The following is a 15594-nucleotide window of genomic DNA, read 5'->3' as shown; positions in this document are numbered from 1 at the left end:
TGAGTCAGGAAAAGCAAACTTACCAACTCTGTGAGATTTTTAAGAGTACACTTTAAAACAGCTCTGCTATTTGAAAAACATCACTACTGCATGTTATCATTCAAAGTAGTATCTGTGATGTGTGGAAGCCACAAAAAATATTTCCAAGGGGTATTTTCTTTCTTGTTATCTTCTAGAAGGTGAAAGCAGCCCAGGGAATGATTGCTTTAAGGGCTATCACGATCTTAGGCCTTATATTTAGGACTTGAAGATGTTTTATCTGTTAGCAGGAAGAAAAGTAGGAAGGGAAACCTCTCCCTTGCTTACATTATTTGCTTGCTCACATTTTGAGTCACTTTTAATCAAGCAAGTAAGACACTGAATCTTTGAGTTTATATACAAGCTGTACAAAAGCTTTCAGTGAGACAAGTATTTCCAGGACCAGAGTTTGAGGAAAAAGTTTTACACATGGTTTTTTAACAGGTCAATATCATCTGGATGATTCAAGAGCAATTACAAAAGTTGAAGAAGTCTTCTCTTAAATAATTTTGAATAAACAGACTGGATTTCATGTTGAAGGCATACCCTTAGCTGAATGTAAATTATGTTCCTTTTGCAGAGCCTGATCATTCCCTGTTAAATCTATTTAAATTTTGACAGTCATCACAGGCACAAATAAGATTGCACAAGCATTTAGGAAAATCTTATGGTCTTGCTCCAGTTACTGGCTTTTCTACTTGTGCCAAGCATTAAAAGCCTGTAAAAATAGCACATGCTGTGTGTACTGACCAAACAGTGAAGTTCCCCACTGAGAAAAATGCACATTGCTGTCACTGGCTTCCCAGGTTTTGATTCCAAAACTTTTTCGATTCATACAGTGCAGCCTGAGGCGACCAAAACAGACTGCTCAGACCTGCAGCTTTTTCCTTTTTTGAGAGCTAAAAGCATATGTCATTACCGTCCAGGCAGCAACTTTGCAATCTCTGCCCATCTGTTTCCCAGCCTCTTGTGTGCCTGGTAAATAATTCTATCTTCCTCTTCTGTCCAGGAGGTTTTCTTCACTTCTGGATTCAAATGGTTGTGCCACCTCTCCCTGCACTGTTTTCCAATCCTTCCTTTCAAATGCTTAGCAATGACAGACCAGCGCTTTGGACCGTATTTCTGCACGAGCTCTATTACCTTCAAAGAATGACATAAAAACTGCCTGTATTTAATGATGCATGAAGAATCAATGAAATTTTTTTCTGTGGTGAAGCAATATTTTCGACAACATTTCTCAAAACTGCCAAAGTAAAACTAATAGCAATTAAGGATCCCCACTTCCCATTCATATTTTTACCCAAAAGGAAAAATCTGGTAATAGTTAAGGCATTTCTTGACTGCAATTCCACATTACAGTGCTGTAAAGCAACAGTAATTTATTTGCATAGCAAACTCAGAAAGCACTACACAAATACAATCTGCCTGTGGCCATAATAATGTTGAGACCACCAAAGTTTCCAAGAGTTTTGCCCCAACACTTGAGAAATCTGCTCGTACGACATTAATCAGACAGAAAGAAAAACTGATTACCTACCCTTTGATCCTCCTCTTTGGTCCACGGACCTTTAATAAGTTCTGGGTTTAGTACCTTCTGCCATCGGTGCTGGCACTGAACATCTGTCCGATTCTAGTGAAATGTGAAATACACAGAGCAGATAATTCTTTAGAAAAGGTGAAAGTAGAGTAAGAATGCTCTTATTTACATACACTTGTTTTGACGGATTTCACTACCAAGAATACTAAACAACACAGAGTGATACAGTAAGTCTGAGAAGAAGGTGGTCAACTATCAATTTGCTCACAGAATAGATAAGGCTTCCATCACTTCTGCACTAAAGACTCCATCACCAAAATTACACAAATTTTATCTTCCCCATCCTCACAATAGCTGGCATGCTTTCACATGAAGTATTTCAGCAACAGCCAAACTCAAAGCAATTTTCTTCAAAATCATAGTTACAATTCACCAAAGTTGTTTTGTTTTTTTTTTTGCTGTGCTGAGACATTTTGTTTTATTGTCACATTGACCATCTAGTGTGCAAGTCCCCACCATCCCCCATTTTTGCCTATTTGATTTTTTCCAACCCTTTCTGAGAAGTGAAAGGAAAAATAAATGTAAGGGTTTCCACAGCAATCTAACTGCATTTCTAAGGTCTCCATTTGTGGAAGTTTTATATCTCCCCTGAAAATGTAACTATAAAGCAACCATGTTGGGAAGGATGAAAGTTTGACAAGAAAGTCTCGCAGATATGTATGCTTAGCAGAAAGATTTTTGAATGTAGAAGCTGAGGAAGGAATAGAGATGGAAGCAAGTTTTGATATAGAAGAAAAGAATTGCTGAGCCAGTCTTACTGGATAACCAAGGAGGCAAAGGGTATGTTAGTTAGACGGGGGTTTTTATGACTTAGAACAAAGGATAAACCCACCTCAAACAAGAAGATGTTTTTACCAAGCAGAAAGATAGCACAGGCAAACAAGTCAGCAAATGTTGCAAGTAGAAAAAAGGTCTCAGAATTTTCCACTGCAAGAAAACTGAAGAACAACTTCTAGCTTAAACTGTAATGTACTAACCTCTAGTGATTGGAGAATACTAACATGAATATGGTAATTGTATTAGTTATGATAGGCTATAGATAAAAGTTAAGGTATAGATTGGTTCTACTGTATTAAGATGCTCAGGAGAGAAAAGTATATAATGCATTTGTAACCTAAACTAAGGGTCTCCAGGCCTGCCTGCAGCTGCAGCTGACAGCTGTAGGCTCAGGCTCTGTCGCCCACGACCCTGGACTGCTGGAACATCTTGCATGTAATAAACTGCATTTTGGAAGAGCCGCCTGGAGTCCCGCATCTCTCATTTAGGCTCTTACAGTGGCGCCCACGTTTTAGTTGGCAAACTCGGACTTATTAGCAGTAAGAGACCTCTCGGTGAACTCAGTAAAAAGCGGCCGCACGGATTAGGCACCTGAAACGAGGGTGACCGGGGCCCGGACAGAAGCTGCTGCTGGACAGTGCCTGGATTGGAGCCTCTATACACAGCGCCTGCTGCATAGCTGGACAGCAGGTGAGCACCGGGAATAATGGGGCAGAATAAGTCTGTTCCTCGGAGAGATGTGTATCAGCATTTAAAATCATTAGTTAAATCAAGTCCAAAATCCTTGCCTAAGCGAGAGCTCAAAGCGCTTTTTAAATGGACTATAACTCGTATCCCAAATGCTGACTCTGAAGCCTTCTACACCAGAGACTTTTGGGAATCTGTGGGGGTTAAATTATACAATGCTATCTCTCGGCGCGATAAAACAGCAGTGAAAGTTCTCCCCGCTTGCCGAGTCCTTGTAGAAATCTTCGCCGCGAATGCCCCACCGCCGCGCCCCTGCCCCAGCCCCATTCCACCCGCACCCTCGCAGCCGCGTCCCTCCGAGCAGGCCCAGCCGGCCTCTCCAACCGCGAGGGAAGGGGAGGAGGGGGAGAAGAAAACAGCAACTGCCCATGCAGCAGGAGAGGCAGACGAAACTAACGATATCTCGGAGAGAGAGGGGAATTGCTTTATTCCAAAGCCAGGAAACCCCGAGAACCAAGTAGAAATATTTCCAAATAACGCCAGGGCTTGCCCCGGGAATGGAGATTTTTCAACCCAGAAAGAAATACCTAGCCCCGGGAATTCTCCGGCGCTGCCTCCTGGTTCGGAAGAATCCCCACAGGGATCAGATTTCCAGCAGCCCGGCAGTCCCAGAACGGGGGTTGCCATCGCCCCTCACGAAATTAAAGAACCAGTTTTACACAAGAGCATCCTCCACGGCCCGGCACCTATCCCTGTGCAGCGGCGCCGGCATGCCCAAGGTGCACCGGAGCCGGCAGCCCTGCGGGGTCCAGCCCGGCCACTTCAGCCGCGGCTCGGGCACCGCGGCCCGCCGGGTGCTGCCCGCGATCGAGGCACCCAAGGCGGTCGAAAAGGACCAAGACGAGAGCCAGAAGATGACTCCGCAGAGGCAGCGGGACCTGCATCTCATCGCTGCGCAGGTCGCCACTGGCACCAACAACCACTGAGGGAGCCAAAAAATCATCCCCCAGATCTCCTACTCCTAAAACTAGCAAAGCTTTGGAGAACATTGCCGATGTTCTGCAAAATAGACAAGCTCATCGCTATATTCCGCATAAACCTTTTTTCCTTGCAGTTCTAGGAGAAACGCTGAGACAGTATGGCCTCATTTTCCAATGGGATTCCTCTCAAAATGATCCTTTGTTGATAATTGAATGGGTTTTTCTTTCTTACAGGTCACCAAAGACAATCTTCACACCTTTAGAGATGATTTCTCAAATTATCATTAAGGGCAGAGCAAGGCTTCTCTCTATAGCAGGTTGCGAATTTGAAATAATCTATTTACCTATGATTAAATCGTATTTTGATTGGGCCATGCAAAAATCAGAAGATTTGCTCTATGCCTTGTTAGATTTTCCAGGTGTTTGCTCCATTCATTACCCAGCACACAAACTGATCAAAGCTAAATTGTGCTACAAAGAGAAACCCCTTATCAGTGAAGAACCTTTAGATGCAGTTACTCTTTTCACTGATGGGTCAGGACAAACACACAAAGCAGTGATTACATGGCAGAATAAAAACACTAAATCTTGGGAGCGAGATGTTCAAAAAGTTGAGGGTTCTCCTCAGATTGTTGAATTGGCTGCAGTTGTAAGAGCATTTCAGCTCTTTCCAGAGCCCTTTAATTTAGTCACTGATTCAGCATATGTTGCTAATGTTGTTAAGAGAATTGAAGGGTCTGTTTTAAAAGATGTTAGCAATGACACATTGTGTCTTTGGCTTACCTGTCTTTATCAAATTTTGTTACACAGAACTAATCCTTACTTTGTTGCTCACATTAGAGCTCACTCTGGTCTCCCAGGATTTATGGCAGGAGGGAATGCACGAGCTGATGCATTGGCATCAGCAGCGTGTGAAGAGGGAACTGAAGGAGACGTTAAAGATTGCACTTCTGTGCTTCCTGCAGCTACCTTACCTAACATTGTTGAACAAGCTAAATTGAGTCATGCTTTTTTTCACCAAAATGCACAGGCGCTCAGACGAGATTTTCACATCTCCCTAGAGCAGGCACAAGCCATTGTACGGGCTTGCTCTGACTGCCAGCTTGTTCAGCCTATCCCTTCTACGGGAGCAACCAACCCAAGGGGGTTGGAAAGTTTGCAAAAGTGGCAAACAGATGTCACAAAGTACCCTTCTTTTGGGAAATTTAAAAATATCCATGTCTCTATTGATACATTTTCAAAAGCAGTTTTTGCGTCTATACATACAGGAGAAACAGCTAAGCATGTTTGCCAGCATTTTTCACAAGCATTTTCTTCATTAGGTGTCCCTCAAGAAATCAAAACTGATAATGGTCCTTCATATGCTTCACAAGAATTGGCCACATTTTTAAATGACTGGGGTGTTCACCATACATTTGGTATTCCCTATTCCCCTACAGGTCAGGGAATGGTAGAAAGAACACATCAAACTCTAAAATGCATTTTAGATCAACAAAAAGGGGGGGGAGTCCAGGATACACCTCAAAGAAAGTTGAATAAGGCTTTGTATGTTTATAACTTTTTGAATAGCTCTGCAGAAGAGCCAGATCCCCCTATTTACAGACATTTCAAGAACAACAAAAAAGCAAAACTGAAGGAACACCCTCCAGTTTTAATTAAAAATCTAGAATCAGGAAAAATAGAGGGACCATTTGATCTTATTACATGGGGCAAGGGGTTTGCGTGTGTTTCTACAGATACAGGACTCAAGTGGATTCCAGCAAAAAACGTGAAACCGTACCACCCCTCAAAGCCCGTGGACGCTTCCGCAGCAGCCAGTGACCCTGCGAGTGGAAGCCGAGAGACAGGCACGCAAACGTGATCTACACAGGATCACCCAGAGAAAACTGTCTGCCAGAAACTGTTCAAGAAGAGAATGGAGTTGTATTATAATTTGCGCGGGTGTATGTTACTTTTAACCTTTTGTTTTTGTCTTTGCAGTGAAGCTTTACCTGTAACTCAACCAAAAACAAATGTTTGGGTTTCTTTAGCCAAGTCTGCAGGCTCTGACACAATTTGCTTATCTAACACTAGCCCTGATAAACCTTTTTCAACTTGTTTAGTTGGAGTGCCTTTCCCAGAAGGTTTTGATAATGTTACTTTTGAGAAATATTGGCCATATGATGATCACCACACTTCTCCAACTCCTAGCCCAAGACACCAAACTTATATTGATAATTTTAAAGTTGATAAATCTGATCTTCAAGAATTAGAAATTTTAGGCTCATTAACTATGGACACTTGTTATTTGTTTCATTTTATAGGACAAAATGGGCCACATTTAAATGTTACTCCTTATCACCCAGTTTATAACAATATGACTTCTTGGTGTAATCAAACTAAGCTTCTTATATATGATGAACCTTATGCAGATCGTTTTAACAAACTTCCAATTCGATTTCCTAAAGGAATTTGGCTCATATGTGGAGACAGGGCTTGGCAGGGAATTCCCTCAAAACTAGACGGCGGCCCTTGTGCCCTGGGACAACTTACAGTAATTGCTCCCAGTATCAAAAAAGCAATGAAAAAGAAAAATAGAAAAATAAGATCTTCCTTAGGGCATCATTATGAGAGCAACTGTGATAGTGAGTTTCACCCTTGGAACTCTGGAAATTCAATTGTTACAAGCATTTTTTTACCTCAGTTAAGTTCTGCAATTGCACTAAAACAGTTAAACAAATTAGGGTGTTGGCTCAGTAAAGAAGTGAATGCCACCTCTACAATAATTAGTGATTTGCTGACAGATGAGGAGGCAGTCAGACATGCCACTTTACAAAACAGAGCTGCTATTGACTTTCTTTTACTAGCACATGGACATGGTTGTGAAGATTTTGAAGGATTGTGTTGTATGAATCTGTCTGATCATTCTGCTTCTATTCATAAACAGCTGCAAAATTTAAGAGATTTAGCTAACCAAATTACAACAGATAAATCATCTTGGTTAGACAATTTGTTTGATGGCTGGAGCTTTGCACCTTGGCTGAAGGAACTTTGTAAGTTAGGCTTGATTGTGTTAGTGGTGATAATTACAATTATGTTAGTAGTACCCTGTGCACTTCAGTGTGTGCAGAGAATGATGAATAAGACAGTTTCTAGCATCTTTGTTGTTCATCAGAACGGGGGAGATGTTGGGAAGGATGAAAGTTTGACAAGAAAGTCTCGCAGATATGTATGCTTAGCAGAAAGATTTTTGAATGTAGAAGCTGAGGAAGGAATAGAGATGGAAGCAAGTTTTGATATAGAAGAAAAGAATTGCTGAGCCAGTCTTACTGGATAACCAAGGAGGCAAAGGGTATGTTAGTTAGACGGGGGTTTTTATGACTTAGAACAAAGGATAAACCCACCTCAAACAAGAAGATGTTTTTACCAAGCAGAAAGATAGCACAGGCAAACAAGTCAGCAAATGTTGCAAGTAGAAAAAAGGTCTCAGAATTTTCCACTGCAAGAAAACTGAAGAACAACTTCTAGCTTAAACTGTAATGTACTAACCTCTAGTGATTGGAGAATACTAACATGAATATGGTAATTGTATTAGTTATGATAGGCTATAGATAAAAGTTAAGGTATAGATTGGTTCTACTGTATTAAGATGCTCAGGAGAGAAAAGTATATAATGCATTTGTAACCTAAACTAAGGGTCTCCAGGCCTGCCTGCAGCTGCAGCTGACAGCTGTAGGCTCAGGCTCTGTCGCCCACGACCCTGGACTGCTGGAACATCTTGCATGTAATAAACTGCATTTTGGAAGAGCCGCCTGGAGTCCCGCATCTCTCATTTAGGCTCTTACACAACCACTCCCTTTCCCCTTTATCAAGGAAACCCCTTGATAGAGTTCCTACTAAGCCTGGAAACAGAAACCAATATCCACTTACAGGAAGGAAATTGGCAATGACTTTCCAGTCTTCCGTACCATTCTGCTCCACAAGCTTCTTCAACTTCTCATCCTGAATCATAAACCCCCCCCAGATATAATTAATATTGCAATCTCTGAAATATTTTTAAAATTCATTCTTGTAGCTTTTTATGCATCTACTTCTGCTTTCTGAGGTAAGGGAGGGTGGTCTGCAGACTTTGCATGCTTTTAATTTCTAAAGCATAAGATTTTCTACTCCTTTGGATTTTGGTAGGTTCTTTACTGTGTTGCAGGAGAAAGACTGCGCAGTTCTTCGACTCACAATGTACATTCCCATTTTACTCATCAAAGCACTGTAACTGTTATTCTTGGACTGGATTTACATGAGGAAATGGGTGTTTAGATGCCAAGCATCAGAGTAACCTTGAAATTCAGTAACACTCAGGCACTTAGCTACCTGGGAACCTCTGATAATCACAGCTTTAAGCTTTATATGTCTTGCAAGTAATGGGAGTTCCAGTGACTTGCTCAGGGCCTATCCACCTACAGTAAATGCACAATAAAACTAACAGCTCCTTTTTGCTCCTGTTCTCTGCGAGGGAGTTTTGCATACTTGTAAATAGCAAAAAAATTGGCCCAATCTTTTTAATGATAAGGCCAGAAATATAAATCCTAAAGACAAAAGAATCCAACATTATGTACTGGGAAAGATAGAGATAAAGTAAAACAATCCAGAAATGCCTCAAGAGATAAGAGGAGAAGAGTAGCCCTCTCCTTCCCCAGTTAGCACCTCCCAATATGCTTCCAGTTCATGTGACAGGACAATGGCCATTGGACCTCATGGCCATCCTTTCCTCCCTGGCCACATCACAACCACGTCCACCTTTGTAAGGGCAGACTATGATTTAAAATAAATAAATAAAAAGCTTGCAAGGGGTGACCTGCCACTGTTTTTACATCAATACACATTGTTAGAGAAGAGAAAGTCAAAACATAAGTCAAGAAGTGTATTAATGTAATCCACAACAAACTCAAACCAGTTAAATGGCCAAAGGAGATCCACCTGGCAAAGGAGTCTGATACCACAATTTTCCCAGAAAGTCAGCACAAGGGTATCACAACTAATTCTGACCTTGAAAAGCAAAATGCATCCTGAATGCTCAGTTTTGGTACTGCTGGATTTCTCTCCTCCAGCTTTTACTTTACTTCCACTTGGAATCATAACAGTGCAATCAAAGTGCAAAATTCCCGTGGTACAGAAGGACTGCAGCAGTTTTTGCCACAGTGGTTTGCTGCTGTGGGACACTGAACACACATGGGTTCTCGCATAGCAACAGTTTCCAAACAGAAAGAGGAAAGTAGCAACAATGAAGCACTGCTACAGTTGATTTGGAATCTGCTTCTCCAACAGGGATTACACTGAGATTCACACATCACATACTTTAACGCAGAGCATGGCGGAAATTAAAAAGTTGTGTTTATATATTTCATTTAGAAGGTAAGAACTATGCTCAAATAAAACACGGAATGTAGCTAGTGGGTCAAAAAAGTTGTCCTCAGATATGGGACTGTCACTGAAGTAAATTTGCAGATTAGCAATATGGTGAAGAACATGAAGCAATTTGGAGAAGAATGTGATCCATGCTCTCTTATCTTTTTACATGCAGGAGAGGAATGAACTTGGATTTACCTCCTCACGGGTCCACCTGGTTTTTCCTAAGTGACGTTTTCCAGTCTTAGGAAGCAGACCATCATAGTCGTGATCATACACCTCAACATCTTCTTCATCATCATCACTACTATATATACTGCAAAAGGAAACACAGCAAGACAGAGTGGAGCATGAGGACTTGAGCTACTTAATTCAAAACACAAAAAACCCCCCACTACAATCCTTACAAAGGTTACACAGATAAAAGTTTTAAAACTTGCACAACAAGATTTTGTTCTGCATTCTGTTGTTCTAGTATTCTGAACTGGTTCTGCTGTTTTTGGTATCCACAGATACAGGCAAAGGGCTGGCAACCTTCGTATTGCTGTGCATGTTTAGACCTGCTCCTAATGTTAGATCAGTGGTGAATTACACATTTGGCAAACTTTCAACCAATGAAGGTTTCAAATTAAAATACAATGTTTGGGACAATAAAGACAACTAGAGGCTGTGTCCAGTACACGAGTACATGTTTAAGATCCTTAACTCATGCCATACATTCTGAAAATATTAGTGGGTTTTGTATGTTTAATACAGCAGATTGTTATACTGCTCCAAAATAAAACTAACTGTGTAGCAAAACTAAAAGCCAAACAATAACCTTGTTTGAGAAACTGTTTATGGACCCTATGTGAGAAGGCACAAGTTTTTACAATAAGTGAAGACAGTAAGTGGCAGCATTAACATGCAATAAGCTCTTATATAAAATATGCCCTCCATTTATGGGTTTGGACAGATAAGGACTGAGGACAAGTTTGTTTAATCCTGCAACCAACAAATGAATGACTGAACCCTTCTATAACTTTATTACCTCTAATCTATTTCTAAATCCCTCATACTGTTTTTGAAATACTCTGCTCACCTAATTCATGACTAAGGGATTTCCCCAGAGGCTATCTATGGGTAAAAAGGACTCCATGACTCTTTTCACAAACAGCACTTTCTCTACCTAGCTAATTAAATCTAAAAGAGAGTGTTTTGTAACAAGACATGGCTTTCTGGTGGACAGTATTTTACTTCTAACTTTTAAGGTATGAGCAGCAGTTCTGATACTTCAGCTAAGAGATGCTAGCCACAAGTGTTAGAAAGAAGTCAGTGTCATTAAAAACTGTGATATATCTGATGGTATGGCATGCTGTGGTATGTTAAAACTATGACTAAGACATTAAAATACAGTTATTTTGTAATAAAATTAACAGGCGCTGTTTATGCTGTTAACCTGTTTTCAGGGGATTACTTTCAATTAAGTTGCAGTGAAGCATGGTGACTGTTTGTCAAGATGCGAACACCTCCGAAAGGCAAGCTGCTGAACATACATTCCTTAAAAGTTCTGGGCTAATCATACCCTACATCTTCCAGCCTGTTTTCTGGCCTGTGTCATGAAAGAACATGCTTACATGCTACATGTAAAAAGTTTTCCACAGCCTGCTGTGGTGTGTGTGGTCATCCTGCAGCCTCTGCCGGCTGCCCCTGGCTCACCCACCCAGCCCATCGCTGCCACCCTCAACTCGCGCCCACCTCGCCTGCAGCGCCACGATTCACTCCCTATTCCCCAGACCCCGTAACCACTGGGAGCAAGCCCCGATGGAGGCTCCCACTCCGCACGCACCCCTCGCTGGCAGCTGGAGCCTCCCGTGCCTGAGCAAAAGCTCCCACGCTCCAGCTGCCACAAGCGCGGCTCCGTCCCCAGCCGCCGCTCAAAGCAGATTCACTTTTCTCAGTGACACACAGAGACAGCTGCGCCGCTGCCCATATGCCAAAGGAAGTTTTGTGGCACAGTTTCCAAGTATCATTTTGAAAATGAGTTTTCCGTAGACGGCAACCAGCAGGTACGCATCCATCGGCTGCGCTTCCTGCGCGGTAGGGAAACGCCGCTCTGCAGCAGCAGCAGCACAGCACAGCATCAGCGGCCAACACGTTTAAGGACTTCAGTGCGGGGCCAGTTCTGTAACAGGGTTATTTAAATGACTGGGGCCTCGCTGGCACCGCAGAGCCGAGCAAACTCCACTGTACTACCTGCGTTCTCCAGCAGGAGAAAAGCGCCCGGGGATTCCGGGACGCTCGGTAGTTTCTTCAGTCAACCTGGCCTTCAGCAGGGCTCTAAAACTTTATTTTGCACCTCCGGCCGCAGCCCCCGAGCCTCCCCCCAGGCGGCTCGGCTTGGCACGGCACAGCACGGCGCTCCGCCCGGCCGGGACAGCGGGAGTCCCCATGCCGCCCATCAGCGCTGCGCGGTTCGCCGAGGCAACCAGCTTGTGCAACGATACACGGGGGGAAAGCGAAAAAAAAAAAAAAAAGGGAGAGGTAAAAAATAAATGATAATAAAATAAAGGAACAAAAAAAATAGGAGGTGTAGAGGGAATGCCTCGCTGCTGTTACCGTGATTGAAGGAATTCGGGCACCAGCCCCGCGGGGCAGAGCCCGCGCCCGCTGGGTCAGGCGGACACCGCACCGTGCCGCCCCGGCCTCCCAGCCCCGAGCGGCGACGTGTCCCTGCGGGAGGCGCCCGCGAGGCAGCGGCAGCTGTCCCTCTCTTTCGGGAGAGACGGGCCGGGTGATTCACCGCCAGCTCTAGCGACAGCCCCGCTCTGACACTGAAAGTACAGCCCGGCGCTCGCCCAGCGGCTCGCCGCCTCCTCCCGCACCGCAAGCCCTTCTTCCTTAGGAAGAGCCCACCAAGCCCCAGTCCCACCGGACGCGGCTGGCGCCCGGGAAGCGACAGGCACGGCTGCGACCTTCTCCCCTGTCACAGCCAGCCAAAGGGGAGGGGAGGAGGGGAGGATGCCGGGCTGCAAAGAGAAAAAAGCCTCCACGTGTCCGACCCGCCGTCCCCGGCTAATTAGACAACAACCCCGCTCTGTGCGCCCGCGCGGCACCGGGGCCACGGACGCGGCCACGCGGCGCTACCGCCCCGTCCGGTCCGGTCCGCCGCCTCCGGGGCTCCGCCGCCCCCGGCCCCCGGCGCGGCAGGGACCACGCCGGCCCGGGTGTGCGGCAGGCGGGCGGGCACGGGTGACAGCTCCGGCCGAGCGCTCCGCCGGACCCGCAGCCCCCCGCCCGCGCTCCGGCATGTGCCGAGTGGCGTGTACCGGGGAAAAGCTAAGCCCCTCAGGCCAGAGTCGCGCTTCCAAGGGCGAAAGCGCCGCACGAATAAAGGAAACAAAAAGTCGAGGGAGCGAACCGAGTCCCCGCACCCGCCGCCCACCTGTCGCCTCACCCGGCCGGGAATGAATGAATGAATGGGACGGGACGCGCTACCTGCCGCCGCCGAGCCCGCCAGACATTGTCCCGCCTTGCGGCTCGGGGCGCGCAGCTCCGCCGGGCTCCGCGCTGGCTCCCGCGGGCGGCGAGCCCCGGCCCCCGCCGGCGTGCAGCGCGGGGCCCGAGCGCCCCGGCACCGGCAGCTCCGCGGCGCGTCCCGCCGGGCTGCAGCTCCGGAGGAGGGGAGCGCCTGGGCACCGGGGGCGGAGAACACCGGCGCACGGAGGACGGGGGTCTGCCCGCCCGTCCGCCGGGCGAGCCGGTTGCCTGCTGCCGCTTTCCCCCTCTCCCGTCCCGCGCCCCGTGTGACAGGCGCGGAGCGCAGCCGGCCGTCCCCCGCCCGCAGACAGCGGGTTACCTGTGCCGGGGTCTCCGGGACATCCTCGCACCGGCCGCTGGGGGAGAGGGACGGGGGAGACCGAGCCCGCGCCCGCCGCCGCGCCCTGCTGCCGGGCTGCGCCTGGGCGCTCCGCCGCCGCGCACGGGAGTGCCGAGGAGCCGCGGGAGGAGGAGGAGGAAACAGGTTGAGATTAAAGAGTAAACTCTGTAAACAGAGATGCCATCAAACAAAGGGCCCTTGGACACTCCCCCTCCCGCCAAATCTGGCGCCCCTGCAGTGCGCAGGCGCCTGGCGGGCCCGTGCCGCGGCGGCGGGGCGCGGGGCGGGCGGACCGGGGCCGCGCGCCCCACGGGGCCCTGCCGCCCCGCCCCTCCCGCGCGGCAGCGGCGGGAGCCGCCCGCGCCAGCGCCGCCGCCGCTCCCGCGCCGCGGGGCCTCGACGGCGCGCCCGCAGCCCCCCTGCCCGCGCCCCGGCGGAGCTGCCCTGCCGCTGCTGGAGCTGCCGGGACGGGGACAGCCCCGCTCCCCCGTGCACGGCGGGCGGGGAAGGCGAGTCTCGCCGTGGGGCGAGAACCCCGCGACCACCCCCGGCCCACGCAGGTGCCTCCCGCCGGCGGGGGGAGGGTGGGCCTCGGCGGGTGCACCTGCTCCGCTCCCTGCGTGGCGTGCGGGCTGCAGCCCTCGGGGGCAAACAACCCCCGCTGGCAATGGAAAGGGAACTCGGGGCTGCCCGGGGCTTGACTGCGGTTGCCTGGCCGCGGGGGATTTCTGCTATAGTTCCCCTTGCTGCTGCCCGCCGTGGATGCTGCCTGCCGCCGCCGCGGCGGGAGGGGCGCCGGGTGTCCGATGAGCTCCAGAGAACACGTTTTTTGATACAGAAATGAGTCAGGTTGTGAAAAATGGCGAAACATGCAAAGTTCCCAGGCTGCGCTGCTGCTTGAAAAATCATGGCTTTGCAGCGGTTTCGGCGCACTCGCCCTTTCCTCAAAGGCCCGCGGCTCATCAATGAGCTGCCGACGGGGCGGGCCGGGCCGGGCACAGCCCGCGGGCAGCCCGCACCGCCCCGCCCGCGTAACGCGAGCCACCGGCCCGGGCACCGCGGGATGGACACGCAGCCGGGAGTGCTCCCCGAGCGGACGCATCCCTTGCTGGGATCACCGCGTGCTGAATTAGCCCGAGGGTGCGCGTCGTTGCTGTTTTGCCCTAGCCAAGCCCCCGGTAGGAGGTACCGTGCCTGCCGGCCTCTGTTTGCCTACCTGTAGAATGGGTCTGCTGCACCGGTGTTAGTGCCGAGTGAAGGGGCTCTGTGCAGTGCCGTGTCTGCAAAGCATTCCTCTGCGAGGAAGCGCGTGTGTGGGGGTAACACTGATCTGGAAAATTGAAAATTTTCTCTGTTCTACACCTTTGTATAAAATGCATTTTGGCGTCAGCTGAGAACAAGGCTACTCATATCCACTAGATTTTTAAGTGTTTTGTAGTTTTTTTTTCCCCTAGTAAATATGTCTTTGGGCAATGAAGGAAACCAGGAGGCCAGAGAAAATACGGAAAGATGTCTTAGTGTCTACAGTGCTGCCAGGTGTTTGGGATATTACTGTTGCAAAGTCAAAAGTGATAAGAATCCACAGGAGTGTAAATTCTCTGTGTGTAAAATGTTCCTGAGCCCTTTACCAAAAGTTATTTAGAAGTAAGAGTGTTTTCTGAGTACTGCTCCAGCAGTGGATGTTGCTTACATACACAGAAGGCCCAGAGCTGGGCCTGTCACCAGTGCAGCTGTGAGGATATGACAGAATCCACTGGATCTACTGTTAAGGATATGTGCTACTTCTCTGTGACCGAAAATGAATGTTTCACTGAAGTGGTGTGGTCATTTTGCCTACTGTATCCCAGAGAGGTACAAACCAAACTGTGCAAGGTTATCTCTTCCTTCTTCTCCAGGAAACACTTTCCCTTATTGGTTTTTGCAAATATTTCAGTGTTAACTGAGATAAATCCAACATCTTCCCGATTTGGATGTAAATTTGCTGAATAAATGCAAAGAATGTCTATTATTGCTCTCAAGAGGGTTGTTAATATGCACAATTTTCTTCTGACAGTTTTTTTGCAAGACTACATTTCTTTTCCAGTGACTCTGAAGAAACACATTTTTTTCATCCCAGATTGAAAAAAGAATCCACTACATTTGGTTTATAAGATCACATAAAATTGCAAATAAAACACCTCTTACTGTGTTTTATTCCTTCAAAACAGAGAGGGAAATGACACCTCTACTCCAGGTTTAAGGTCAGTCTTCCACAACTCACTTTGCTTATATAAACCCGACTAAAATCAGTAAGG

The 15594-nt window shown here is 47.3% G+C and overlaps 1 protein-coding gene across 2 annotated transcripts in view; it reads right to left on the bottom strand.

The window, feature by feature from the left end:
- Positions 1 to 13442, bottom strand: part of MYB (MYB proto-oncogene, transcription factor) — a 33694-nt gene extending 20252 nt beyond the window's left edge. Inside the window, exons 1-5 of one of the 2 annotated variants that reach the window (XM_064413254.1) lie at positions 13280 to 13442; positions 9640 to 9757; positions 7969 to 8040; positions 1556 to 1648; positions 938 to 1158 (exon numbers count right to left, since the gene is read on the bottom strand). In XM_064413254.1, the coding sequence (XP_064269324.1) occupies positions 938 to 1158; positions 1556 to 1648; positions 7969 to 8040; positions 9640 to 9757; positions 13280 to 13302 (527 nt within the window). In that variant the 5' untranslated portion in view covers positions 13303 to 13442. The remainder of the gene's footprint in view (positions 1 to 937; positions 1159 to 1555; positions 1649 to 7968; positions 8041 to 9639; positions 9758 to 13279) is intronic. The other variant, XM_064413255.1, reaches the window with a different exon arrangement.
- Between the last annotated feature and the right edge of the window lie 2152 nt (positions 13443 to 15594).

The sequence above is a fragment of the Passer domesticus genome, chromosome 3, assembly GCF_036417665.1.
Source record: "Passer domesticus isolate bPasDom1 chromosome 3, bPasDom1.hap1, whole genome shotgun sequence".
NCBI classification, from domain to species: Eukaryota; Metazoa; Chordata; class Aves; order Passeriformes; family Passeridae; genus Passer; species Passer domesticus.
The sequence above is the reverse complement of the archived record's forward strand: the minus strand, read 5'-3'. Positions and strand labels throughout refer to the sequence as shown.